The 26,110-nt window shown below is 59.6% G+C and overlaps 3 protein-coding genes across 9 annotated transcripts in view; 1 reads left to right on the top strand and 2 right to left on the bottom strand.

Annotated features, from left to right (window-relative positions):
• The window catches only part of BCAR1 (BCAR1 scaffold protein, Cas family member), a 51,367-nt gene extending 33,644 nt beyond the window's left edge, over nt 1-17,723 (top strand). For 5 of the 6 annotated variants that reach the window (XM_048224017.2, XM_048224018.2, XM_026495235.4 and 2 more), the window contains 6 exons: nt 4,204-4,815; nt 10,512-10,673; nt 10,844-10,960; nt 11,781-12,878; nt 13,744-13,833; nt 16,760-17,723. In XM_048224017.2, coding sequence (XP_048079974.2) covers nt 4,204-4,815; nt 10,512-10,673; nt 10,844-10,960; nt 11,781-12,878; nt 13,744-13,833; nt 16,760-17,272 — 2,592 coding nt within the window. In that variant the 3' untranslated portion in view covers nt 17,273-17,723. The remainder of the gene's footprint in view (nt 1-4,203; nt 4,816-10,511; nt 10,674-10,843; nt 10,961-11,780; nt 12,879-13,743; nt 13,834-16,759) is intronic. The other variant, XM_048224019.2, reaches the window with a different exon arrangement.
• An 857-nt stretch (nt 17,724-18,580) lies between these two features.
• Nucleotides 18,581-22,119, bottom strand: LOC113251739 (chymotrypsinogen B-like). Its single transcript, XM_057314212.1, has 8 exons — nt 22,068-22,119; nt 21,719-21,852; nt 21,084-21,320; nt 20,917-20,996; nt 20,455-20,533; nt 19,845-20,025; nt 19,230-19,363; nt 18,581-18,793 (listed from the first exon to the last, which is right to left on the bottom strand). Exons 1-8 carry the CDS (start codon nt 22,117-22,119, stop codon nt 18,632-18,634), a joined length of 1,059 nt encoding a protein of 352 aa, XP_057170195.1. The 3' UTR covers nt 18,581-18,631.
• A 468-nt stretch (nt 22,120-22,587) lies between these two features.
• On the bottom strand, nt 22,588-25,896 carry LOC113252497 (chymotrypsinogen 2). Of its 2 annotated transcripts, XM_026495241.4 has the most exons (7): nt 25,845-25,896; nt 24,731-24,834; nt 24,537-24,616; nt 24,118-24,196; nt 23,618-23,798; nt 23,407-23,540; nt 22,588-22,813 (listed from the first exon to the last, which is right to left on the bottom strand). In XM_026495241.4, exons 1-7 carry the CDS (start codon nt 25,894-25,896, stop codon nt 22,652-22,654), a joined length of 792 nt encoding a protein of 263 aa, XP_026351026.3. In that variant the 3' UTR covers nt 22,588-22,651. The 2 variants fall into 2 exon arrangements, with proteins under 2 accessions (XP_026351026.3, XP_026351027.3); XM_026495242.4 differs by lacking the exon at nt 23,407-23,540.
• Between the last annotated feature and the right edge of the window lie 214 nt (nt 25,897-26,110).

The following is a 26,110-nucleotide window of genomic DNA, read 5'->3' as shown; positions in this document are numbered from 1 at the left end:
CACTGTCCCAGAGCCTCCTCCAGTGTGACTGGCTCCGGCCTGCCTGCCGCTCCAGGGCCACAACCTTGTCTCCCTCCAGCCTCTTCCTCCGCGGCGGCCTCGGCTCATGCCCATCCTCTGCCTGTGTGCTCTTCCCTAGCTGGTGTCGTGGTGCCTGGTTTCCATTCTTCAGGAGTCATCTGAAATGTCACCTCCTTGGTTGGGGAGGTCATCTCTGACCACCCTGTGTGCAGTGGTCCTGTCCCACATTATTTTAGGTGCCGCAGTTTTCCCCCCTGCCCTAACAAATTGTTTGCTCTTTGCTCCCCTGGAACGTAAGCCCCATGCAGACAGGGGTCTGGACAAGCTAGGCCCGCACTGTCTTGCAGAACCTGGCCCAGCACCTGGCAGAGAGCAGGAGCCGGGCAAATCTTTCGTGGAACAAAAGAACAATCCTATGAAGCCAGGACTGTTGCCTTAGCACAGGGGATCTGGATATTCAAAGAGGCTCGGGGACTTGCCCCGAGTCCCCCAGCAGTGGAGGGAGACCCAGGTCTGGTTTTAGCTGCTGCTGAGCGACTCAGAAGGAAGGAGGAGCAAGGAGGAATGCATCTCAGGAACAGCTGGGGAGGCTTGGAGGCCCAAAGCTGGGATGCTCGGCCAGCTGGAGTACTTGGGCACCAGCAGTGCCCAGGATTCGGGCGCTGGGCGGTGGAGAGGCTGCCTCTGGGGCTCTGGGTGGGGGCACCAGCTGATGCAGATGGGGGAGCTCCTGGTGCCAGGCACTCTGTGCCACATGCCCAGCCCGAGAGGTGCTTCCCAGCCTGGCTCCAGCCGCCCCAGACTATACAGTTGCAGCCGTTGTTGGCCTTGACTGCTCAGTGAGCACACGCCAAGGGGGTGGGGGCTGGCCACCCTGGGTGCGGGAGGCCCCAGTAGCTCTCCTGGGCCTGGGCAGACCCTCCCCCGCCTTCCTTCTTCCCCAGCCGACCTTGCCCTCTGCAGAGCCTCCCAGCTTTCTTGAGCACCCGGCACTGGCTGGCAGGGCCTGGCCGAGGCCCCTCTGCCAGCCTTCCCTGGGCTGTCCTCCTGAGAGGTGAGGGGCCTCTGAGGGGCAGTCCCCTCTGTCTGCAACCCGCCCCCTCTGACTGGGCTGGAGGGGAATTTTCCTGTGACTCACTCTGCTGGCACTTCCTGTGGTCACCAGGGCAGGGGCTGGGGGGACCCAGTGGGGTGGCTCTGTGTTCTGGGGTCACAGGGGGAGGGTAGGCCGGGTGTCCCGCCTCCTGACGGGATGTGATTCCCTGAGGCAGGCTGCAGACCATATTTGGGAAACTTGCTTTTCTTGCAGGCAGCCTGGGGATGGGGCCCATGGGCCCCCATGGGCTGCAGGACAGCTCCTGTCCCTGCCTGCTCCTCCTGGGGCTATGACCTCTGGACCTGCTTCAGCCTCCTCTGTCCCATCCTGCCTTGAAGCCTAGGAGGTAGTCCACTGTTCTTTTTCAGGATGTGTATTTTTTCAAACCCCAGGCCAAGAAATGCTCATTAAATACAAACTGAGAAATTCTGAAAAACAGGAAGAGAAAGCATCCCCCATTGTCCCAAACATTCACACTGTTGTTCTTACCCTTTCACCATTTTTTTTTTTAAGTTCAAGTTATGTTTGATGCAGGATGAAAGCTCGGTGGAATATAAGCATCGTAGTTGTGACGTAGGCAGGGTTGTGGCAGCCAGCAGTTCCGAGGGCTCGCGGTGGTACGGGGTGAACCTGCCTTCTGTGCTCTCTGGGAGCTGCCCGCCTGGGCTGGCTTCTCTCCGCCCACCTGGCCCCTGTTGCTTCCCAACTTCCCAGCTTCCCAGTGTCTGACTCTTTCTGGGTCTGGAGGCTCTGATTGGCTCTGGAGAAATGGACCCCCTCATTCCTCTGCTCCCTGGGGACCACAGCAGGTACCTCCTTCGCTCCTGCCCTCTCCTGCGGACCCTCTCTGATATCTGTGGGTCCAGCCTGATCCTGGCAGCTGCTCGAGGGAAGCAGCAGGCAGAGACTGAGGACTGAGAACACAGGGGCCAGCGAGGTTCTGGGCCTGCTGGCTTGGTGTCTGCCAGTGCTTGGGTCCTCCTGCCTCTAGCCCAGTCTCCCCCAAGGCCCTCCCCAGGTCGCACACAGGGTGCTTAGCAGCATGGCCTCTCCATGCCAGGGCCACGTGGAGCTCATGTCCCTCTCCGGGAGGGTTTGCTGAGTAATAGAGCCCCTTAGCAGTGCCTGCTTCTTGGGTGGCTGGGAGAATTACCAGGACAATGACGGGGTAGAACGTGGGGCTGGGGGAGGCTACTGCTCCTCTTGGGCAGTCCACTGTCCGCGTGAGACCCCTTTCTTGTTTTGCTGTATTTTCCTCGTTGATTCCTGCTGCCTCCCTTTTCCAGAAGCACCCCTGCTACTGTCATGTGTGTAGAGTTTGTCTTTGGATGTCTGGAAAATACATAGAATTGTTTCGTGACATTTATAATGTTTACATGAAGGGTTCTGGGTAGGAGACGTCCTGCCTGTTATTCTAACTGAGGAGGGTGTGGCCGGCCTTCCTCACCAGATACCTGGACACCTGCTGGGGCACAGAGCAGGGCCGCACAGCGTCCTCACGTGCTGGCTGGAACCCTGAGCAGCAGATACCTGGACACCTGCTGGGGCACGGAGCAGGGCCGCACAGCGTCCTCACGTGCTGGCTGGAACCCTGAGCAGCCTTCGTAGTGCTCTTGGCCAGTCTTTCTCCCCTCCAGACTGTTCTCCCCTCACACTATTCGTGTTGGGTTGGTTTTCTGTTAGTGTCTCGTCTTTGCTCTGCTGATTTGTAGAATGCTCCAGATTGTAGATTCATCCCTGTCACTTGGTGACCCGTTACTCTGTCCTCTTTGTGGTACCCCCTCTCCAGTGGCAGCCCTTCCACTTCGGTGCGGTTGAGTTTATCTCTGTCCTTGTGTTAGCCTTATGTTTTGTGCTTTTGCAGTCTTTGTTTTTAGACTTGTATTTCATAAATTTTTCCCACTTTGAGATCACAAAGATATTCTCCCCAGTTTTTTCTTTTGTTGGAGCTAGAGTTTATCTTTCACACTTGGGTCTTTAGTTGTCCTGTGTATATAATGTGAGGTGAGCGTGCGAAGTGATTTTTCTTCCTACGGTGAGGGAGTTCCCTCACACCACCGGGGAAGCCGCGCTGGCCTTCCCCACTGCCCTGGGGGGCTGCCGTGATGTCGCCCGCGGGGCTCCTGCCGCAGGGCTGTCCGCCAGCCCTGTCCCGGGGCACTGGTCCTGGGCGCGCTCGCCAGTCCACAGTCCTAGATCATCCTCGAAGCCCGAAAAGAGCATGCCCCTTTGCACTTCATTGAACTGACCTGCTTACTCGTGGACCTCTATTTCTGCATTTGTTCTGGAAGGATTCTTTTTCCTTGGTCAAATTCCTTTAAATGAACAAACTGCTGGCATTTTTGTTAATAATGGTAACTTATTAAGTAAGCTTGGGCAGATTGGCCTTTTATATAGTGCTTCGTCATCCCGCCGCGACCTTGGTGTGCTCTCTTTTATTCGGGTTCTTCCCTGAGCCTTTTGGCAGAACGTACACATTTTTTGCTCTGAGGTCTCCTGCTGTCTTTGCTCGATTAATTCCTGGGTAACCAGTAGCTTCTTGTTGTTGCTTGGGCTTCTCTGTGTTTCTTTCTCATCAGTTGCTGGTTCTGGTTTGTTGGAGTTGTTCCGTAGACGATCACGCGGTCTGCAGATGGTGGCCACTTTGTCCCTGCAGGCCCCCCCACGCGCTCGTTTTTTCCTCTCGGTTGGCAGGGCCGCAGGGCCGTTGAGTCGGAGCAGGGAGGGTGTGCATCCTATGTTCTTCCAGAACGTGCTGGACATCCTCGTCATTATTGCTGTCCTCCCCAGTGTTGGTCTGGGTTGTAGTGTGACTTTGGCGTGGTTTCCAAGAGGATGTTGAGTGCCATCCCTGGAGTGTAGGTGGTGGCTGCGGTCGGGAGGATTTTGAGGAACTGTCTAGGCTTATTTGAAAAATGCCAGGATCAGCTGGGCCTCTCTGCCGGAAGGAGTAGGGGCAGAGGCCCCAGGATGTCCTCAGACCTTTCCTTTCTCAGGGCCAGGATGAGTTGCCTTGGGTGGCAGCTGGGCAGCCCGCCAAGCCCCTGACACCCATCCTCATGCCCACCTGTGTCCTCTCTCCCCAGAACGTGCTGGCCAAAGCCCTCTATGACAACGTGGCCGAGTCTCCGGATGAGCTCTCCTTCCGCAAGGGCGACATCATGACTGTGCTGGAGCGGGACACACAGGGCCTGGATGGCTGGTGGCTCTGCTCACTGCATGGGCGCCAAGGCATTGTGCCTGGGAACCGCCTTAAGATCCTGGTGGGCATGCACGACAAGAAGCCAGCAGGACCTGGACCCGGCCCACCCACCACCTCGGCCCAGCCCCAGCCTGGCCTGCACGCCCCGGCTGCCCAGTACACGCCCATGCTTCCTGCCACATACCAGCCCCAGCCTGATAGCGTCTACCTAGTGCCCACCCCCAGCAAGACTCAGCAAGGCCTCTACCAAGCCCCTGGGCCCAGCCCACAGTTCCAGTCTCCCCCAGCGAAGCAGACATCTACATTCTCGAAGCAGATGCCCCATCACCCTTTTTCCAGCCCAGCCCCAGACCTTTACCAGGTGCCCCCAGGGCCTGGCAGCCCCGCCCAGGACATTTACCAGGTGCCACCTGCTGCTGGAATAGGGCATGACATCTACCAGGTGCCCCCATCTATGGACGCACGCAGCTGGGAGGGGACGAAGACACCGGCAAAGGTAAGGCTGCCCTGGCATGACCGGGCAGTCCATCCCCTGGGAGTTTTTCCCAGGCGCTGGTTTCTGGACCCAGCCGGGCACCCTTGGGGTCTCCAGGGCTCCAGCAGCAGCCACATGTTTGTTCTGGGCCAAGCGGGAGGTGTTTGGGGTGGTGTTATCCAGCTACTGAAGATGGACAGACAGCCCACAGAGCAGATATCCAGGCTGGCCTTGGACCCTGAGGTGGCCTTCAGCAGACAAACCCCAGTGGGAGGGTGTCCCCAGCAAAGGATGCAGTCTCTGTCAAAGGCCTGGAAGTCTGGAGGGGGTGGGCAGGCAGGACTTGGCAACTGACGCCTAGGCAGCAGGCTGGGGACCAACCCCATCGGGGGACCTGGCGCTCCCGAAGGACCAGACGCCTGCTGAAGGTGGAGGGATTTGAGTAGAAGTGACTTGCCCCGTCCATGTTCTAGTGAAGTCATTCTGCCCATGGAGTGCAGGGTGGGGGGCAAGGCACCCAGGAGAGGGAGGGGTCATTGGGGGCAGCGCTGGAAGGAGGGAGCTCAGTATAGCAGTTAGGTAAGAATGGCCGAAAATCCACAGGAGTAGATGGAATAAGAGACTTCTCTTTCTCACGTGTCATGGTTTGTGTATGAGCAGTGTAGGGATGGAGTATCAGGGGCCATACCTCAGTCTGTCTTTTGAACTCCACCACCCTTAACACGGGGCTTGCATCTCCTGGGTCGGGGCGGCTGCTGCGTGAGCTCCAGCCAGCACGTCAGCGCCCCGGCTAGCAGGGAGAGGAGGAGCACAGAGGGGAGAGGCCGGCCACCTCGTGCCCAGGGGCTCCCGTGAGTCCCGTATGTGTCAGCTCCTTGGATGGCCACAGAGCACATCTTCTGGCCATTCCTGGCTCTGCAGACACCCAGCCCTTCTCTCCTGGGGCATGTGAGTGGGCCGGCGGAGTGACCTGTTTGTGACGCCTAGACCCTGGGGAGGATGCTGCCTGTGGGATTGCCAGAGGAGCGCTTCTCAGAGGTCACCATGTGTGTGGGCTGTTGCCAGGGGATGCTGGGCTGGGGGACAGGGGCCCGAGGGCGGCACCCTCAGCTCCCCACAGGCCTGCCTGTGTGTCATACCCCCAAGTTCATCTGCCTGTGGGATGGAGGCAAACTGAAAAGGGAGACCCTGTCTGGGCCAAGTCGAGAGCAGCCTCTTTTCACCTTTGGCCTGTGTTTCAATGCCCAAGTCCCTTGAAGATTCGGGCAGTGGAGTTCCGGAAGCCTGGAAGCAGAGGGGGTGTCCCACAAACTTTTGAGGACAGAGTTGCCACACCCGGCTCTCCCTGTCTCCTGCATGGCTGTTCTTCCATTACGCTTGCCCAGGAGGACCTTGAGAAACCCAGCCCATGCCAGCAGGGAGGGCCCTCAAAGCCAGCCCAGCCCCAGCTGCCCAGCTCACCCCTCTGCAGAGGGGAGACCACAGCAGGCAGCATGCCCCTGAAGCCCTGGTGGGAGCGGCCCATGGGAGAAGCTGCTGAGCTCGCGATCAGTTCCCTGCGACCCAGGCCAGGCCTTGTGCTTGTGTTGTGCCTCCTCTAGAGCTGCCCGTGTCTAGAGAGACAGTGGCTGAGTGGGCAACCCCCCATGGCCCTGAGCCTCTGTCCCCAGGGTCTGTCCAGCGCTGAGGGGGGGTCCTTCCCTCTTCCAGCTGGGCGGTAGTCAGCAGGCGCTAATGTCGCCCCACCCCTGCCCACGGGTGCGGCTTGGCCCTGGCCAGAGGTCAGGCTGGCTGAGGCTGAGGCACCATGGACACTGGCCACCAGGGTCACAAGCTCCTGCTTCCTGCCCAACCTGCTCCTTCAGCTGCCAGGCCAGAGCCCAGCCGGTGCCAGAAGCACGCCAAGCTGGACTGGAGCCCGGATGGGCCTCTCCCAAGGTGGCTTTAGGGAGAGCAGCAGAGCCCTGCCGGGGAAGCACCTGCCCTTGGGGAGGTGGCAGGGAGCAGTGCCTGGCTGGTGAGCCTCGGGACGAGTCATGGTCCATCCCCCACCGTACGCTCAGTCACACGCACACACAGAAGCGGCACTTTGCACACAGCCCGGGGAGGCATGTCCTTTCCCCTTCCTGCTTCCCTCCCTGAATCTTAACCGAAAAGCTTGTCCTGGTGCCCTTGTCCTTCCAAGCCCATGGGCCAGGAAGCCGCAGCGAGACCCACATGCTGGGCTTTGGACTTGAGCCCACATTTTGGCTGTGGGTTCTGTGTCCCTCCCAGGTGAGGGACTGGCTCTCAGGTGACATCTGAGCTCAACTGGCTGGGCCCCATGCTAGGGCTGCTCAGAGTCTGTGTCCTTGAGGACCCTGGCCTGGCGGGTGGCCCTGTGTCCTGGGGCTGAGTTGCCCTCCCCTGAGAAGCCTCTTTGCTCCTGGCCTGGGCAGCCTCGGGAGCACCTGCTTTTATGTTGTGATTATGAAAGCAGTGCTCATTTGTCATAGAAAACACAACGTGTGAAAAAGCCTGGAGACGGGCACCTGGGTGGCTCAGTTGCTTAAGCATCTGCCTTTGGCTCAGGTCATGATCCTGGGGTCCTGGGATCGAGCCCCACTATGGGCTCCCTGCTCAGCAAGGAGTCTGTTTCTCCCTCTCCCCTCCCCTCTGCTTGCTGTCTAGTTCTTTCTCTCTCTCAAATCAATAAATAAAGTCTTAAAAAAAAAAAAATGAAAAGAAAAAGCCTGGAGAGGAAGTGATCTCCAGGAACTTGGGCACATTTTATCTGTCGCGTATTCTTCTGTCTTGCACAGATTTGTATGCAGACTTTTGCATTTTGAGACTAAGTCCCACGGATGTCAAAAGCATTTTCTTGGGTCCCTAAGGTGATTGTGATGGGTGCCCCAGATTTTGTTGTGTCGCCCCCTACCCTTGGGGCGGGCTCCAGGTGGTCTCTGATTGCACGGGTCTGGATTACAAACAGTGAGGTAGTAAACGTCTCGAGACAGGCTTCTTTGCCCACGTTTCAAGGTTGCGCTTTCGTAAACCGTGTGCTCCCCCCCAGAAGTCTGGGAAACGGAGGCTCTTAGTTTGGGGGAGAGGTCAGGTAGAACGAGGAGGGACCCTGCCGGGACTGTGGGTGGGGTGGGGGACCCTGCTATCCAGGAAGCCAGAGGCGAGTGGTGAGGCCACTGGCCAGGAGGGAAAGGGTCAGATGCCAGGAGCCTGCATGGCTGGGGAGAGGTCAGGGCTGCACCACAGCCTTAGCACCCTCTGGGCTGGGGCGGGGCTGCAGGACGCTGGTGGCAGAAGCAGGTGGGGCCCCCAGAGAGGGAGGTGTTTTTGTGAGGGAGTGCCTCTGGGTCAGGGCCGCAGCTGTGCTAAGGAGACAGCTGTGGTGCTGGGTCAGGCGCCTGGGCAGACACAGCTGAGCTCAGTCCTGTTCCTCCTGGGAGCCTAGGCCCTGGGAAGGGGACCCGTGTCCTGTATGCCCCTCACTCTGAGTGAGATGTCAGATTGCCACCTCCTTGGTCCCACAGCACTCCAGCGGTGCTCCAGAGACAGAAGCCAAGGCTTCTCGATGGCCGTGGGGCATGCCAGAGAAGGAACCAGTCTGGGTCCCATGGGGTGACGTCCATTTTGCAGAAGGGGGAGACCAGTAGCTGAACTGCCTGGAGGGTGACTGCAGGCCCAGGCAGAATGCGGCAGGGGGTGGCCTTTCCCAGTGGGGTCTCTGGGCTCACCCCTGCTGGGGCCCGGCCCTGCCTGGGTCTGTTGTGTGTCTCTGTGTGGTATTGTGTGTTCTCTGCACGGTTGACATGCGTATGTGTAGGAGCATGTGGGTCTTGGGTCAGGGGTTCTGTGTCTCCTCCCAGGCTCTGGCTATGTCACCCACCCCCCGGGGCCTTGGGGGCCTGCTAAGGGGGCTCAGGTGCAGAGCAGGGCAGCCTGTGATTAGCGGGCTCAGCAGCTCTCTGGAGAGTAGGTTTCCCTGACAAGCATTTCCTCACTGGTGGCGGCCCTACAGTTTCTTTCTACTGGGGAGCGTTTGCTGGCCAGTGCAGCGGCTTCCTGTCACCGTCTCAGCTGCAGGAGTGGCAGGCTGCCGATGGCCTGGGCCTGGGCTCCGGCCCTAGAGCCCTTCCGCCTCTGCTCCCTGCTCAGTCTGTCTTCGGGAGGCGCTGTGGGGGCTCGCAGTGAGCGGGTCCCCACCCCTCTTCGTGGGGCAGGCTCCCCACCTGCCTTCTGGAGTGCGCAGGGCCTGGAGGCGCCTCGGGTCTCGCCTCAAAGCCCTGCCAACCTGCCACGTCCCGCCAGCCCCCGCCTGCCCCGCCTGTCCTGTTGGCAGGTTCTAGCATCTAAAAATAGCTCTGGAGGAGACTCAAGTCTGGGGCTCAAGGAGGGAGATGAGTCTGGGGAGGGCCGCCAGCTCCACTCCCAGACACGCTGGGGGTGGGGGGTGCTGGGCGGGGAATACCCCATGGAGGAGGCCCCGTGTCTGCTGTGCTGCCTGGGAGGTGGGCAGAGGAGACAGCGGCAGAGGCTGGAGCACCCAGCGCCTGCAGATACACAGGACGCACCGGTGTGCAGAGCCGGCTGTCAGTGCCCCGGGGACCGGCGCAGGCCGGGATGCAGGGTCCGAGGCAGGGTCCGAGGCACATCAAGCCTGAGGGCCGGCCCTGCTGCCCTGGGGATGTTTGTGGGGAGGGCCTGAGTCAACTCTGTTCCAGACATCCCCTTTGACTAGGGAACAAAAGGCCTTTCTGTCCCAGAGCGCTGATCAGCTGATCAGGGAGCCTTGTGGGGGAGGCGTGCCCCGAGCTGGGTTAGATCCTGCCAGCCCCTCCCGCTGGGCCTCGCTCGGGGCCACGGAAAGAAGAGGCTGATGTGAAGGGCTCTCAGCAGCTTGCTATCCTGCACGCCAGGCCAGGGAAGGGCACCAGAGAGGGCAATGTATTGGTCCCTTCTCTGGGCCGGTGTCCCCTGACTAAGGTCTTATCCCTTTCGGGTTAGTGGTGGTCTCGGCGGCCCTGTGGGTGTGGTATACTGGGGAGTGCGGGGTCTTGGCTCTAGTTTTGGCCACTCCCTCACACCCACACCCAACTTTCCAGCATAGCCCAAGAACCTGGCCCTGAGTGGGAGTCTTTGGTGGCCCTGCCTTCGGGAGTCTCCCCAGGATGTGCTCAGTGGAGGAGGAGGGCAGAGGCACCACCTTCTGGAGGCCCCAGGCCCCAACTGTTGAGACCTCCTGCAGGCCACCTCTAGGTGGGCACAGCCTGGCACTGTCATCTCTGTCCCAAAGGCGGGAGGTGGCTGCTGGCTCTTGCGGTTGGGGCAGCCCCTATTGGGCAGCCTTTCTGAGGAGGGTACAGCTAGGAGGGACAAGGCAGGGCCATCCCACTCGAGGGCAGACCCTCTTCGTCCCATGGGACCCTCCTCTGGGACTTTCCAGGTCATCCAGCTGTAGACCACTGCCATTTCCTGGCCAGAACCAGACGGCTCCAAACAAACCCTGGGGTAGAACGTGCTCCCCAGACACGTATCCCATTGAGGAAAGGGGGAAGAACACAGAGGGATGAGAATACCCTTGCCTCTCACTGGCCTCCAAGCCCACCCTTGGGGACCAACCCCCTTGTATAGAATCTCCCTGGGGACCTCAGGGTGGGTCCTGGAAGTTGGTTTCCAGGCTGGTGGTGACAGGTTGGTGACAGTTGGCCTTCTGCCTCCAGGTGGTGGTTCCCACCCGCGTGGGCCAAGGCTATGTGTTCGAGGCCTCCCAGCCGGAGCAGGATGAGTACGACATCCCACGCCACCTGCTAGCCCCGGGGCCCCAGGACATCTATGACGTGCCCCCTGTTCGGGGGCTGCTTCCCAGCCAGTATGGCCAAGAGGTAGGTACTGGGTCTAGGAGTTGGGGGGACCTTGGCCCAACCCCGCTCAGGGAGCTGAGCTTCCTCTGCCGGGACCAGGGCTGTCCTGGGGTCAGTGCTGTGGGGTTTCTGCTCTTCCCATCCCCTCCGGTGGCCCTGGCACCTGTGTCACTGCATCTCTTCTGCCTCAGGTCTATGACACGCCACCCATGGCTGTCAAGGGTCCTAATGGCCGGGATCCATCACTGGATGTGTATGACGTGCCCCCCAGTGTGGAGAAGGGCCTGCCGTTGTCCAACCACCACGCGGTGAGCAGCTGGGGGATGCTGGGACCTGATGGAGATACAGGGTTGGGGTGTGATGGGGTGTGTGTGGCGGGTGGGGACCCACATCTGCATCCTGGGGGCAGCAAGAGAGACCTGACCACAGGCGCCAGCTCTGCCCCGACTCACTCTGTTACAGAAGGGGAAACCGAGTGCTCCTCCGAGCCTCAGCTTTCTTGTCTATATAAGGGCCCCTCGTGGGCCTTTAGCAGGTTCTTGAGAGGATCACACAGGATATTAGCAAGGCAACCACAGACTCTATCTTTCAAATCAGGACGCGTGTAAGAGTGAAAGGGGACTAGTAATTATCAGGGGGCATCAGGCACAAACCAGGACTGTCCTGGGTGAACCAGGGTGTTTTCACCCTAAATCTAACACACAAATCAGCCAAGTTCCTGCCACCGGGTAGGGAATACACAAGGGGTGATGGGGGTGGGGACAGCAGCGGCGATGGTGGGGTGGCTGTGGTATGACAGCTGTCCTCTCACCAAGTGTTTGTAGTTACACAGTGAATGAACTCATGTAATCCTCACCACAAATCTGAGAGAGTTCTCCTGTCTTAGAGCTGAGCAAACAGGCACAGAGAGGTTGAGTCACCTGCCTTAAGTCACACAGCTAATAAGCAGTGGAGCCAGGATTTTGAACTCAGGGCTGGCTCCAGAGTTGGGCTCTTAACTGTAACCTGTGTGGATAAGAACTGGGACAAATGTGTGTGGCTGTCCTGTGTCTTTGTGACCAGGTCCTGCCCGGAAGCTTTGCGCGGGTGGGTGCATAGGCAGCCTTGACCGTTCCCTCTGCCCCCCAGGTATATGATGTTCCTCCGTCAGTGAGCAAGGACGTGCCTGATGGCCCGCTGCTGCGTGAGGAGACCTATGACGTGCCCCCCGCCTTTGCCAAGGCCAAGCCCTTTGACCCGACCCGCCACCCGCTGGTCCTTGCTGCGCCCCCTCCGGACTCCCTTCCAGCCGAGGATGTGTATGACGTGCCTCCCCCTGCGCCTGACCTCTATGATGTGCCCCCTGGCTTGAGACGGCCCGGCCCTGGCACCCTCTATGACGTGCCCCGCGAGCGGGTTCTTCCTCCTGAGGCGGCCGACGGCAGTGTGGCCGACGACAACGTGTACGCAGTGCCACCCCCTGCAGAGCGAGAGGCCCCGACCGAGGCCAAGCGGCTGTCGGCCTCCAGTACAGGCAGCACGCGCAGCAGCCAGTCGGCCTCGTCCCTGGAGGCCGCGGTGCCAGGCCGCGAGCCCCTGGAGCTGGAGGTGGCGGTGGAGGCCCTGGCACGGCTGCAGCAGGGCGTGAGTGCCACCGTAGCCCAGCTCCTGGACCTGGCGGGCAGCGCCGGCGGGGGTGGGGGCTGGCGTGGCGCTGTCGAGCCTCAGGAACCCCTGGTGCAGGACTTGCGGGCCGCCGTGGCAGCCGTCCAGGGCGCCGTCCACGAGCTGCTGGAGTTCGCCCGTGGCGCCATCGGCAACGCCGCGCACACTTCTGACCGCACTCTGCATGCTAAGCTTAGCCGGCAGCTGCAGAAGATGGAGGATGTGTACCAGACGCTGGTGGCCCATGGTCAGGCCCTCGACGGTGGCCGGGGAGGCCCAGGGGCCACTCCTGAAGACCTGGACCGCCTGGTGGCCTGCTCACGGGCTGTGCCCGAGGACGCCAAGCAGCTGGCCTCCTTCTTACATGGCAATGCCTCGCTGCTCTTCAGACGGACCAAGGTCCCCGTGCCGGGGCCGGAGGGGGGCGGCCCCCTGCACCCCAACCCCATCGACAAGGCCAGCAGCATCCAGTCCCGGCCCCTGCCCTCACCCCCTAAGTTCACCTCCCAGGACTCCCCAGACGGGCAGTACGAGAACAGTGAGGGGGGCTGGATGGAGGATTACGACTATGTCCACCTACAGGTAAGTGGGTGCCTTGTCCTGGCTCCCCAGCAGAACTCCCGGGGAAGCCTGCTGGCCTTCCCAGGTCTCTAATTTTGCTACCCCATGTGCTGGGGACCTTGATCCCCTCCACACTGAGCTGTCTTATGGTCAAAAGAGAATTTGGGCCCCAGTAGGCTGCAGTGAGGCCCTGTGCCCACTCTCTGACCTTCCAGGCCAGATGCACCCCCTGCCCAAACTCCTTCCTCTACCCCCCTCACTCAGGCCTTCGGGCTGATGTGGCCGTGTCATCAGGGGTCTTACAGTGCCAGCCAGGGATGGCTCCTGAGCCTCACCTGCAGGGACTGGGCTGCTCCCGTGACCAGGGCAGAAGCAGCTTTCTCCTGTGTGGGCAAAGGGATTTTGAAGTATAAGCAAAGACAAAGATTGTTCCAGGCATGGGGAAGGGAATAAAACCAGCAGATGGGGAGGTGGGGTGCCTCTGAGTGCAGAGACCCGGGTGCCAGCCGAGGGCCCCAGTAAGGAGCATTCCAGGTTGAGAGTCAGCAGGTGCCAAGGCCCAGTGGTCAGGGATGGGTGAACAGGCCCTGTATGCCAAGGGGAAGGGTTTGAATGTGATTCCGTTGTGGGAACTGGAGCAGAGAGGATGGCCTGGCCACCTGGAGTGTGCCCAGCCCTTCCCTGGGCTGGCAGTTGGTGAAAGGGGCCTCGGAAGCTGTCACCTCCCGGAAGCTGTCCCGAAGCTGTCCCGGCTGTGGGCCTGGTGCCTGCAGTGCGAGCCTGGGCTTGGCCTGCAGTGCCACCTGGTGGCTGCCTGTGAGGCCCTGAGCTCCCCCAGGCCAACGGAGGCTCCTGGCTCAGCCCAGTCCTTGTGCCTTGCCTCCAGGGGAAGGAAGAGTTTGAGAAGACCCAGAAGGAGCTGCTGGAAAAGGGCAACATCATGCGGCAGGGGAAGGGCCAGCTGGAGCTGCAGCAGGTGAGATGCCCCGGTTCGCCGGCTCTCTGGATGTGGGCCACTGGTGTGCTGGTGAGCCCAGCCACCCCTCCAGAGCCGGGCCTCCCACAGCCCTCCCTGCTCAACCGCAGGCCTGTGTCCATGTGTTTCTTGGATTTCTCTGTGAGTTACTATCAGAGTGATCATGGTAGACATTTTGGGGAACCCATAGAGAAAAGTGTAAGAAGGCAGGAAACAAGGCCCTGGAGGTAGTGGGGGTGCCCTGCTCCTGCCTCCGGAGTGGTCTCTCTCCATGTGTTTGAGATGGTACTTTGTGTGTAGTTACATCTGCTTTTATCTCCAGATGGTTCTATGGCATTAAACATTCCTCCTAAATTGTTTTTAAAGGCCACATGACATCTCTTATTGTTGAATGTTTACACTGTACCCAGTTTCCCGATTATAATGGTACTGCTGTGCTTATCTGCAGATGTAGAATTTTCTTCATACTTTGGATCATTTCCTGAGGGTTGGAAAGGGATTTTTTTTTTTTTTAAAAGAAATGAGGTAGTTTTATTCTGATTATGGAAGTAATAAAAAAATTAAAATACAGACTAGCACAAAATCAGCACAGAAATATCACCTGTCAGGTTTCCGCCTCCCCCCACCCTCCCAGGGAAGGGGGAAGGAGGGCAGAGGTGAGGAGAGCTTTCTGGCTCTTCCATGACACTCACAGAGTAAGGTAGGGGTCATAGTTGTGTCCATGTCAGGGTCACTGTGAGAATGAAGTGAGTAAAGAATGTGTAATACTGAGGAGGTGTCTGGCCCCAGACCATGCTCAGTAAAGGGGTAAAGGTTAGTAACGAGAGGTGTCTCCATCCATCCGTCCCGTCTGTAACGTGGGGAATCCCCACTGATTTAAGAAATGGACATGTGCTTTATCCTCTTTATCTTCTCTGTCCCCTGTTGGTGGGGCATTTTCAGTTATTCCCAGAATTACTTCTGTAAACACTGCTGAACTGAATATAAATCTCTCCACATAACTGCTTGATCACTTAGATAAATTCCTGGAAGCTGGAAGAAGAGATAGGAACATACACGAAATCTCTGTCAAGATCTAGCATTCTTCACCGGGGACATGAGGCGCCAGCACAAGCGTGTTGGTTGCTTCGTTTCCACACGAGTGAAAAATCTGGAACACGCCCCCTCCCCCGGCTCCAGGTGTCTACTGTTAGAATACTGGTTGAATAAATGAAATATAAACATTAATACAGTAGAATATTAGGTAGGTATTAAGAATTGTCAGAGAATGGAAACGACCCCCAGAGTTCAGACTAAAGGTAAACGTGCTCTCCCCCTGGATAAGAGAGCCCAATGGTGAGTCTCCCCAGGTTGCTGCCTAGGGAGGAAAGTCTAGGCGTTTCAGGGGTTAGGAGGGGGCAGTTCCATGTTGGGTTTGCTAATTAAATGAAGGCGTAGAATCTTGGGTACAGCAGAACTTCTCTGTCCCTGAGCTTGGGCATAGCTGGGCACAGCCCCTCGGGCCCCTGGTGGGAAGCAGCTCTGGGGAAGGACACATCAGTCCACACGCGTGAGTCCCGAGGCAGGGGCTGCCTGTAGTGACTCCCCTCTCCCCCTGAGCTTACAGACTGGCTGATGAGAAGCACGTGACCCATCGTTAGGGGCTGGGGTAGCTGTAAAACAGTTGCCCCTTGAATAACACGGGTTTGAACTGCATGGATCCACTTACACCTGTTTGTTTGTTTGTTTTTCCCCAATAAATATATTGGAAAACTATTTTGGAGACGAAGACAGTTGGAAAAAACTTGCAGGTGAACCACGTAGCCTAGAACTACTGAAAAAATTATGTATTGTAAGAAAGCACTTAGTACATGTAATGGGTTTTACAAATACCATGACCTTTCTTCTTCTTTTTTATTTTTTTTTAAGGTTTTATTTTAAGTAATCTCTATACCCAGTATGGGACTCAGACTCACAGCTCCAAGATAAAGAGTCACACGCTCCACCACTGAAGCCAGCCACGCATGCCCCGCTACGTTTCTTTTGTTGAAAGTTTTTAGTATGGGGAATGGACTACCGTTATAAAACGAAAGAAGGCAGTTCCCTGGGTACCATTCAGCCACCCTCCACCCCTCTTAGCACAACTGCTAATCCTGTTATCTGGCACCTTTGCCCCACAGATCATTCTGGAGATGTTATATCATTTCATCTGCAAATACTTCAGTGTTTGGTTCTGAGAGATAATTGACCAGGATTGTGTTCCATCAGAGATTACTTCTGGGTACCTAGGATGCCAGCTGATAGTGGTCTTGTTTTCTGCTTGGTGTATTTGAAAAAAAAAAAAATTTAAGAATTAATTAATTAATTGAGAGAACGAGTTGGGGGAGGGGCAGAGAGACAGAGAGAATCCCAGGGCAACTCCATGCTGAGCTCAGAGCTCTAGTTGGGGCTCAACCCCACAACCCTGAGATCATGGCCTGAGCTGAAATCAAGAGTCGGATGCTTAACTGAGCCACCCAGGCACCCCTGTTTGAATCTTTTTGCAACGTATATGTTAAAGACAAAATGTGTTGTTGGTTTTTTTTAATTCATTTTGAAGTATGCATAGGTTCATAGGAAGTTGCAGAGAGAGTAGGAAACAGTCCCGTGTACCCTTCACCCAGTTTCCCACAGTGATTGCATCCTAAGCAAGCAGAGACTGGCGTCCCGAACCACGTGGCTGCTCATTTGTTCTACGTTTCTACCATTTTGTGATTTCAAAAAATGTTATAGAAATGGAATGCTACCTTCTGAGATTGGCGCGGCAGAAATTACCGGCCGCGGAGGCCGCGTGCTCTGCCTGTGGCCTGGGGATGGCTTGTGTCCCACGCAGCCGCTGGGAGCCATCCCTTCCTCTCCCTTTGTGCAGTGTGGCTGCGGTTTTCACTCTGCTTTCCTTCTGCCGTAGCTGAAGCAGTTCGAGCGCCTGGAGCAGGAGGTGTCCCGGCCCATAGACCACGACCTGGCCAACTGGACGCCGGCGCAGCCGCTGGCCCCGGGGCGGACGGGCGGCCTGGGGCCCTCGGACCGGCAGCTGCTGCTCTTCTACCTGGAGCAGTGTGAGGCCAACCTGACCACCCTGACCAACGCGGTGGATGCCTTCTTCACCGCCGTGGCCACCAACCAGCCACCCAAGATCTTCGTGGCACACAGCAAGTTCGTCATCCTCAGCGCCCACAAGCTGGTGTTCATTGGGGACACGCTGTCGCGGCAGGCCAAGGCGGCCGACGTGCGCAGCCAGGTGACCCACTACAGCAACCTGCTGTGTGACCTCCTGCGTGGCATCGTGGCCACCACCAAGGCCGCTGCCCTGCAGTACCCGTCGCCCGCCGCTGCCCAGGACATGGTGGACAGGGTCAAGGAGCTGGGCCACAGCACCCAGCAGTTCCGCCGGGTCCTGGGCCAGCTGGCAGCTGCCTGAGAGCAGGTGACCGGAGGGATGGCGGTCAGGGGAGGAGGGCGCCTGCCCCAAGAGAGTCGCCATGTTGCGGGCATGGGGACAGGCACCCCAGCTCTGCCCGGGCCTGGTGCCCCAGACTGTCCAGGGATTTGTACATAATTTATGATGGGGCAGGATCTGGGACAGTGCCTCCTCAGAGGAGCTGGGCCCCCGGGAGCCAAGGCTGAGAAGTGGGCTGGTGGTCTTCCCTGTGTACACTGAGGGGCTGGGGCCCCGAGCCCGCTCGACCCCCATGACCTCAGAGGACCCCTTGAGCTGATCCTAGCCCCCTATGGGTGCCATGTTCCTCGCCCCCCCCACAGCGCAAGCGCCACTGTACCAGGAGAAAAACTCTAAAACACTATTTTTCATTATTGATTTTCCAATCATTTGACTAATAGTCTACATTTAAATAAAATTTTAAAAATGAAAAGCCTCTGGTGTGAGAGGTGTGAGAGCCAGGAGGGCTCATGGATGTGGGCAGGATGTTCACTCAAAAGCCATGGGGTAGGAGCCACGGATTGAGGGGATTTGTGGTGAGGCTGTGGGCGGCTTCTCGGGAGGGTGAAGAAAAAGTGGATCCCTTCAGGAGAAAACCGAGGCCCTGGGACACAGGGCCAAGCCAGGGACCTGAGGCCAGGGATCTTCTGCAAGGTGGGGGCAGGTCTGCCAATGGCCCCAAGACCTTGGGAGCCAAGGCTGCTGGGAGAAGATGAGCGGTCCTCAAACAGCAGGGCCCGAACACCATGGCTGGGACGGGTGCAGCCCGCGGCGAGGTCGGCGGCAAGCCAGCACGGACCGAAGCAGCCCCAGCTCCAAGCGCACTGGGCTCTCCTGGGGCCTACGTTCAAGGCAGAGAACCTGCTGACGGCACCACACAGACTTGTTTTTGCAGACCTCACCCAGAACTTTGCTCTGAGAAGCTCATACTTTCAGCTTGTGGGACTTCTTCCAGAGCGTCTTTTTGAATTACACAGAGACTTGGCCTCCAAGTTGGGGTTTGGGGACCCAGAGGCCCTTGCCCTGAGTCAGTGTGTGTCCTCCTCAGACTCTGGGGTATGTCCAGCACCCCAGGGGAGGCAAGAGCCCTGGGATTCAGGAAGTGCTGCTCCTGGCTGTGACTGTTCTGCATGTGAACTTGGGCCTCGGTCTCCCTACCTCTGTGAAGAAAGGGCAGGACCTGTCAGCCTGCTCGGCTCTGAGCTCCACAGCAGGGACCCCAGTGAAGGCAGCCATCCTCCCAACCTTCAGCACCCTGTCCAGGACATAGAAGTAAACAGGCGTGTGGTTGCTGGCAGGAGTTTATTTGGGTTTTGCAAAAGTGGGGGGTGGGGCAGCGGTTCAGTTGGCCTCCAGAACCTCGAGAAGCCAGGGAATGAACTTGGTGACGCGGGCATACACCCCTGGTGAGAATGGGTTGCACTGGCTGCTGCCCCAGGACACAATGCCCACCAGGGTCCAGGCTCCATCCTTCTGGCAGACCAGGGGGCCACCAGAGTCGCCCTGCAGGAGGAGAAAGGACTTGTTTCTAAGCCTGAAGCGGGGTGCCGGGGCCCCCGTGTGCTCTGACCTGCCCCAACCCGGGTTCTGTGCAGAGCAATGACAAGGGTTGGCACAGTGACTGAGCAGGAGACCCTTCGATGCAGGGCCTGGGGCAGGTGGCCGACCCTCTGCCCCGGCCAGTGTCTACAATGGGCCGGAAACCTTGGGCTCTCGGGGGCTGGGGTGAGGACGCCATGGCCCCCGGGAGCCCCCCCAGCACGCCCCAGCCAGAGCGAGCCCTTGGTCGGAGGCACCGGCTCGTGCGGGTCCGGGCCTTGGCTGGGGCAGCTGGCGTGAACGAGGTGGAGACCTGGCAGAAAGGAGCCACCCTCCCGGCCTGAGCAGGGGCAGGGTGAGGTCGGTGAGGGCGGGCAGGGGTGGCAGAGCAGGGTCATACCATGCAGGAGGAGACGCCGTTGGCACCCGCACAGACCATCACGTCGGTGATCTTGCTGCCCCAGAACTGCTTGCACTCGGCGTTGGACAGGAGGGGCAGGGCCGCCTGCTGCAGCTTGTCGGGGGTCTTGTGGGCTGGAGGGACACAGCAGACCGGGAGGGGTCAGGGACCCTTCCCCCCCCCCCCCCGCAGAAGCACTTAGGACATGGGAGGTGGGGCCGCCGCGGAGGGAGCAGCTGGGGAAGGAGAGACCAGGCCGGACCCCGGGGCCCTGAACCACACCTGGATGTCAGACTCCCAGCCCGGACCCCATGGCCTGCTGACCACGCCACTGGCCTCAAGTCTGGAGAGAAAATCCGGCCTGGAAATGGGGCAACGTGACCCGGGTGCAAGCGAGTGAGGCGGACGCTTGCTGGTGCTTTCGTGTTTCTCGGCTCGTTAGTCTTCAAGTATAGAGTGCTTACGCTCATCTCTATTCATGTTTGGTAGGTTTTATCATTAAAAGGGTTTTAAATAAAGAAATAGAAAGATTTATGGCTTGCAATTTATGTTTTTGGGATTTAGACCAAAACCAGAATGAGTCTCCCTTTGAAAAGGCCCTGCAAGGACACTCACAGTTGTACTGGGTCCTGCCCCAGCCCGTGGTGGCGCAGATGGAGCCCGCGGGGAAGCTGGCGTTGCCGCTGGGCAGGCACACGGGGGACACGGTAGTGGAGAGCAGGGCAGGTGTGGCCAGCTTCAGCAGGGCGATGTCGTTGGTGTCTGCAGCCCTGTCCCACAGCGGGTGTTCGAAAACCTGGGGAGACGTGGTGGGGGCTGGGCAGCGCTCAGAGGGAGGACTCGGGGGGCTGAAGTGGGGGGGATAGAGGCCTGGAGACGAAGAGGGTCGTTGAGAAAGCACAGATGGAGCCGCACAGACAAAATCTCTGGAAACTGGCATTTGACACATTGGTGATACTTAGTTTTTATATTTTTGTGCTTTTCTACAATGAGCAAAACTTTATCATCAGAAAAAACCTTCCGTATTTGTAAAGGAGCTTTATTCCTTGGGCAAGAAGGCTCTGGACTCAAGTGCAGCGGGTGAGGCCCGAGCAGGTCGGCCAGGGTCGTCTGTCCACACACCCTGCCCACCTTGCTGCTCTCTCGTCCCCGGCACCGGGGAGCGGGGGCAGCCCTGCTGCGGCCACGCCAGCCCACCCGCCTCAGCCTGCCCGCCTGGGGGTACCTCCTCGATCCTCAGCACCTGGACAGCCTCGTCATCAGAGCCATGATCAGACACCCCGGCCACCACACGGTGGCCCTTCCTGGAGAGACAGGAGGTAGCAGAGCGTGCTCAGGCTCCGGCCACCTCCGAGGGGCGCCCAGGAACCATGCCAGTGAGGGGAGCCCTGGCTGAGCCGCTCACTCCCGCAGTGACCTTGGGGCCTGGTTCCCCATCTGTACGGTGAAGGCACAGGACTAGAGCCGCTCTCCTGACCACGCCGGGCTCTGAGGCGGTGGGGGGCGCAAGGGTGGGGATTTTCTCCTGCTCTGCCTGTAGATAGAGGGAAGGAGCAGCCTCTTCCCCACCTGCCTTCTGCCTCACACCCTTCCTGCCAGGTGCAGTGCCCAGGGGTGTGGTTGGAGAGGGAGTGAGGGTTGTTCCCTGACACCCAGGGGGCCCCTACTGCCCAAGCCCGGGCCTCACCTGACCCTGCAGTGGGCAGCAGTGACCACCCAGTGCTGGCTGATGAGCGAGCCCCCGCAGAAGTGGAGGCCGGAGCCAGTCTGGAGAGAGAGGTGAGGCATAGTCAGCCCCCCTCTCCTGCCTGGCCCCTCCCGGTCTCACCCACCCCTCCTCAGCTTCCCCCTCACCTGCAGGGACACCTGCCAGGGCCAGGAGCTGGGGACAGCGTCCTCTCCATTGATGATCCGGGACAGGCCACTCAGCTTGGGGTGGATGGCAGGGACCCCGCAGCCTGGGGGCCAGGGCCAGGGTAGCTGGTCAGTGGATGGGGCCCCGAGGGGCCAAGGGGGAAGACCCGGCACTTCCAGGCCTCTGTGGCCACCTAGCACCCAGAGCTTTGGCCACTGCAGGGCATTCAGCCCCTCCTAACCCAGCCGCCAGCTGCCCCAGTGCCCTTGTGGAGGCTGGAGGCTGGGGGCACCTGGAATTGGGGCCCAGAGCTAGAAGACTGGGCCCAGAGACTCCCTATGTAGCCAGCTCCTTAACCCACTGTGTGCCCCGAGAAGAGCCTCCATCCCGCTCAGAACCCAGGGTCCTGAGTCGTGGTGCCGGGATGTCCTGCCTGAGGCCCCGGTGCTCTCCGAGCCCCCGAGTCTGCAGTAGCAGCAGGTCAGGGTCAGAGTGTTCCTCCCCCGCCGCCCCCCCCCCCCAGCAGCACAGACCCAGGAGGCTGCCCAAGTCAGGAGGACGGAAGGGGCGGGGCAAAAAAGACAGCACGGGAGACGCCGGAGGCGGAATTCCTGTGGTTCGACAGACCACAGACATGGGTGCTGCAGGAGCCCGGACGACCCCCGCTTCCGACCCCACGTCCGAGCGTAAGGAGGAGGCCAAGACGAGGCAGGTCCAGCGTGATCAGTGGAATCTGAGGGGCCCGAGGGACCTCTAGGCGGGGGAGGACTGGGGAGCCCAGGAGAGGCACCCAGAGAGGCTAAGGGGGAGCCAGCGGGCGGCAGGGCTCAGCCCGGGGCGGGTAATGAGAGGTGCGAGGATTGGACCCGCCACCTCCCAGCTTCTTGGGTGGGGGTGGGAGAGGCTTGGTCTGGGGGTGCGGGGGCCAGGGGTGGGAGAGGCTTGGTCTGGGGCTGCCAGGCCTGCCTGAACCTTGAGCTTACCGGAGCTGCTGCCAAAGAGGAGAAAGCCAAGGACAACCCAGAGAAAGGCCATGGCGTGTGGCTCAGGAGGTGGGATGGGGTCTGCCCGAAGGACCCCCGTTATATTCCCCCAGCCCACCAATTACAGCCTGCCTCGCCATCCCTTCCTTATCTTGAGTCCTTGGGCTGGGAAGCACCTGCCCCCTGTGCAGTCCTGGGAAAGACGCAAACCTGGGGGGCTGCTCCTGGGAAGGTTCCTTGGAACCACAGGTGTGTGCGGCCAGCAGCTGGCTCATCCCCCCCGCTGCCCGCTCCCTGTCCACTCCCTGGGGTGGGGCCCTGAGCACCCTGAGCAGGGCATGGATGCCCGGGACCCTGCTGCCTCCCGGGGTGGGAGCATGGAGTCAGGGGTGGGGGCCGAGGTCCCACTTCATCTCTTGGGAGCAAGATGCCATTTGTCCCAGTGAAGCCACAAGCTCAGGAGCAGAATGAGGTCTCAGGGGCCCCAACACAGGAAAGCACATCATCAGTGTGTCTTTTGTTGGTTTATTGAGGCATTGTGGGAGCAGGTCAGCAGGGGCGGACGGCAGGGTAGGGCTGGGGACTCAGTTGGCTTCCAGGATCTGCCGTACCCAGGGGATGAGCTCGGTGACGCGGGCGTACACACCAGGACTGGACGTGGAGCAGGTGCTGCTGCCCCAGGACACGATGCCCACCAGGGTCCAGGCCCCGTCCTTCTGGCAGACCAGGGGGCCACCAGAGTCGCCCTGCAGGGAGAGAGAGGGGGGCTTGGATCTGCAGCCTGGTGGCCTGGCAGCCCACACCCAGCACGCGCATATTGGAGGGATTATGAAAGAAGCTTCAGCATCTCCTTGTGTGGTTTGTGTCCCTGAGAGGCCGGGCCGTCACTTGGGGCCCTATGATAGAGGCCTAATACAGCAGGTTTGATTGACAGGAAGGAAGCACGAGTGGTGCTGGCCCGGCCGTGGAGCCCGAGCCCTTCTGGAGCCCTCTGGGCACCATGGTCCATTACCCAGCTGCATCCTGCACTGCTCCGGGGGCAGGGGGGCACCATTCGTTCAGGCACTGATTTCAATGGAATTTTGCAATATGGCCGTTTCAAGACCACAGCCACTTGCCCTGACATGCCTCTATTGAGGTCACTGGTGATCGGCCGGGAGAACTAAGCATTTTTACAACTGCTCCAGCAGGAATTGCAGGGAGAGAGTGTCAGGCCCTCCAAAGAGGCCCGCGTGTTACTTCCAGCTCCTGTCTCTGGCCAAGCCCTTCCCTGGGCTTTGGCCGGAACCCACCCCAGGCTGGGAGGGAAGGGGCGCTGGCTGAGTCCAGGGGGCCATACCATGCAGGAGGACACGCCACTGGCCCCGGCACAGACCATGAGATTGGTGATCTTGTTGCCCCAGAACTTCTTGCACTCGGCATTGGACAGGAGAGGCAGGGCAGCCTGCTGCAGCCTGTCGGGGGTATTGGCATCTGGAAGGGCAGGGTGGGCGGTCAGCAGCCACGGTCTGGCCCCCCACGTCCCACCCACCCACCTGGAGGGCACTCACTGGTGTGTTTGGTCAGGCCCCAGCCGGTGGTGGCGCACAGGGTCCCGGCAGGGAAGTCGTCATTCTCATTTGGCAGGCACACAGCGGACACGGTCTGGGAGAAGCGGGCGGGCGTGGCCAGCTTCAGCAGCGTGATGTCGTTGTTGATGGTGAATATGTTGAACTTGGGGTTCTTGAAAACCTGCAGGGTGGGGCGGACTGCAGTTGGGGTCTGGGAGGAGGCCAACGCGGGGCTGAACCAGGGCACCGGGCCACCCCAGATCACCTCAGTGCTCCTGTCTGCACAATGGCCTGTTCGACTTGGCACCAGGAGCCCGAGGCCGGGCCCAGGACCAAGGTGCAGACCTTGAACACCCTGCTTTCTGCTTTGCCCCATCACGATGGAGTGCCGGGGTGGTCAGGAGCAGCTGGGGGTGTTCGGGTCTTAGCCAGGGCGGGACACTCCTGAGGGCCTGTCCCCCCCACCCCAGGGTCACACCTAGACTCCAGGGCCACCATACCTTGGCAATCTTCAGCACCTGGATGTCCTCAGCATCTGAGCCCTGGTCAAACTCCCCGGCCACGACCCGGTGGGTGGTTCTGGAGAGGGCCCGAGAAAGAAGGGGGAATCCTGCTGTGAGGCAGTGGAGCCGTGTGGGGGGTACAGGGTCTGTGTATGTGCGTGTGTACCTTTGTGCATGTGCTCAGAGTCGCTGATCCAGAGAAGGGAGCTCAAAATATCGTAATCGCCCCCGAAACACCTGCACCTACAGCCCTCTGAGTGCTTCCTTCTCCCTGACCCTTGGGAGACCCGCATGACTTGGGTTTTCTACACATTCCCAAACAAAGAAACTGAGGCACAAGGAGTTAAAAGCCCAGCCCTCAGTGCTGAGAGTTTCCCCCTCCACCAAGAGGTTTCTTGGGGACCCTGGGTCCTCACCTGACCCCACAGTGGGCGGCAGTGACCACCCAGTCCTCGCTGATCAGGGAGCCCCCGCAGAAGTGGAAGCCAGTGCTGTCCTGAAGGAAGACGGAGAGGTCAGTGCTGGCTGGACACCAGCAGCCCCCAGCCTGGCCCCAGCTGGGCCAATACTCCAGTGTGTCCCCCACTCAGGGGCAGAATTCCCCTCTCACCTGCAGGGACACCTGCCAGGGCCAGGAGCCCGGGACAGCATCCTCCCCATTGACGATCCTGGACAGGCCAGACAGCACGGGATGGATGGTGGGAACCCCGCAGCCTGGGGGTGGGAGTATGAGGTAAGGGATGGAGGCCAAGGGCTCCCCACTCAGGTCCCTCTGTCCAGGAACCCCCACGGACAACTCAGTCTGACGTGTGCTTCGGGCCAGACAAGCCCGACAGGTTGGCTGTGAGGTGGTGGCCGGCCCAAGCAGGGGCTGGAGGCAGGGCTCTGGGGGTGTGAACCCAGCCCCCTCACTGCCTAGCCTTAGCATTCTGAGAGTCTTCCCATCTGCAAAGAGGGGCTCATGAAGCTGCTAACCTCACAGAGTTGGGATAAGGGTACAAGAAGACGGGGCGCCTGGTGGCCCAGTCGGTTCAATGCCTGACTCTTGATTTCGGCTCAGGTCATGATCTCGAGGTCTTGAGATCGGCCCCGTGTCTGGCCCCACGCTCAGAGTAGTCTGCTTCTCTCTCTCTCTCCCTCTGCCCCTCCCCTGGCTCGAACTCTCCCTCTCTCTCTCTCTCTCTCTCTCTCCCTCTCTCAAGTAAATAAATAAATAAATCCTTAAAAAGAAAAAAACAAAAGGATGCAAGAAGGCCAAGCAGGCGAAGCAGGAACTTGCTCTGTTCCCGGCCCAGAGCAAGCGCTCCGTGAACACAAGTCTGAAAGTGTCGGGCCCAAGGTCCCGAAGGGCTAGTGGTGGCCAAGCCACTCCGGCCTGCTTGCCATCTGAGCCGTTCTGGGAGCCACTAGCTGTTCAGGGAATTTTCGCTCCCTCTGGACTTGGCCTCTCTGTCCCTTGCACCGCGTGTGAGGCCTCAGTCCGCCCCAGGAAGGCCCGTCCCCTCCTGGAGGCCTCACACTGGCTGGTCTGGTCCAGTCCTCCCCGCATCCCCATTGTGCCAATGGAGCTGGTGAGGCTCAGAGGGGGAGACTGACTCAGGCTCACACCACCGTGCGCAGCTAAACAGGGAGCAGGGACCCTGGACCCTGTTGCCCCTTCTGGCCCCCGGGGGTGGAAGGGGAGCAGAGACATCCCTCCTGGCCTCTGCTTGCCCCGAACTCACCGAAGGCTGTGCCCAGGAAGGCGCAGCAGGAGAGGAGCCAGAGGAAGGCCATGGTGCTGCGGTCAGGGAGGTGTAAGGCGTCTGCCTGGGGAGCTCCCCGTTATATACCTGTGCACCAAGCTGTAATCTACAAACCTTGAGGTGACAGTCCCTTTCCTGGGCATGTGCCTGAGTAGGTAGAATGTGCCAGAGCAGGGCTGGCATCGCGGCGTGGGATGGCAGCAGCTGTGGCCCGTGGTCGAGCTTCGGTCTGGGTCAAGGGCGAA

The sequence above is a fragment of the Ursus arctos genome, unplaced genomic scaffold (assembly GCF_023065955.2).
Source record: "Ursus arctos isolate Adak ecotype North America unplaced genomic scaffold, UrsArc2.0 scaffold_19, whole genome shotgun sequence".
Classification (NCBI taxonomy): Eukaryota; Metazoa; Chordata; class Mammalia; order Carnivora; family Ursidae; genus Ursus; species Ursus arctos.
This window is presented reverse-complemented; position numbering and strand designations above follow the sequence as displayed.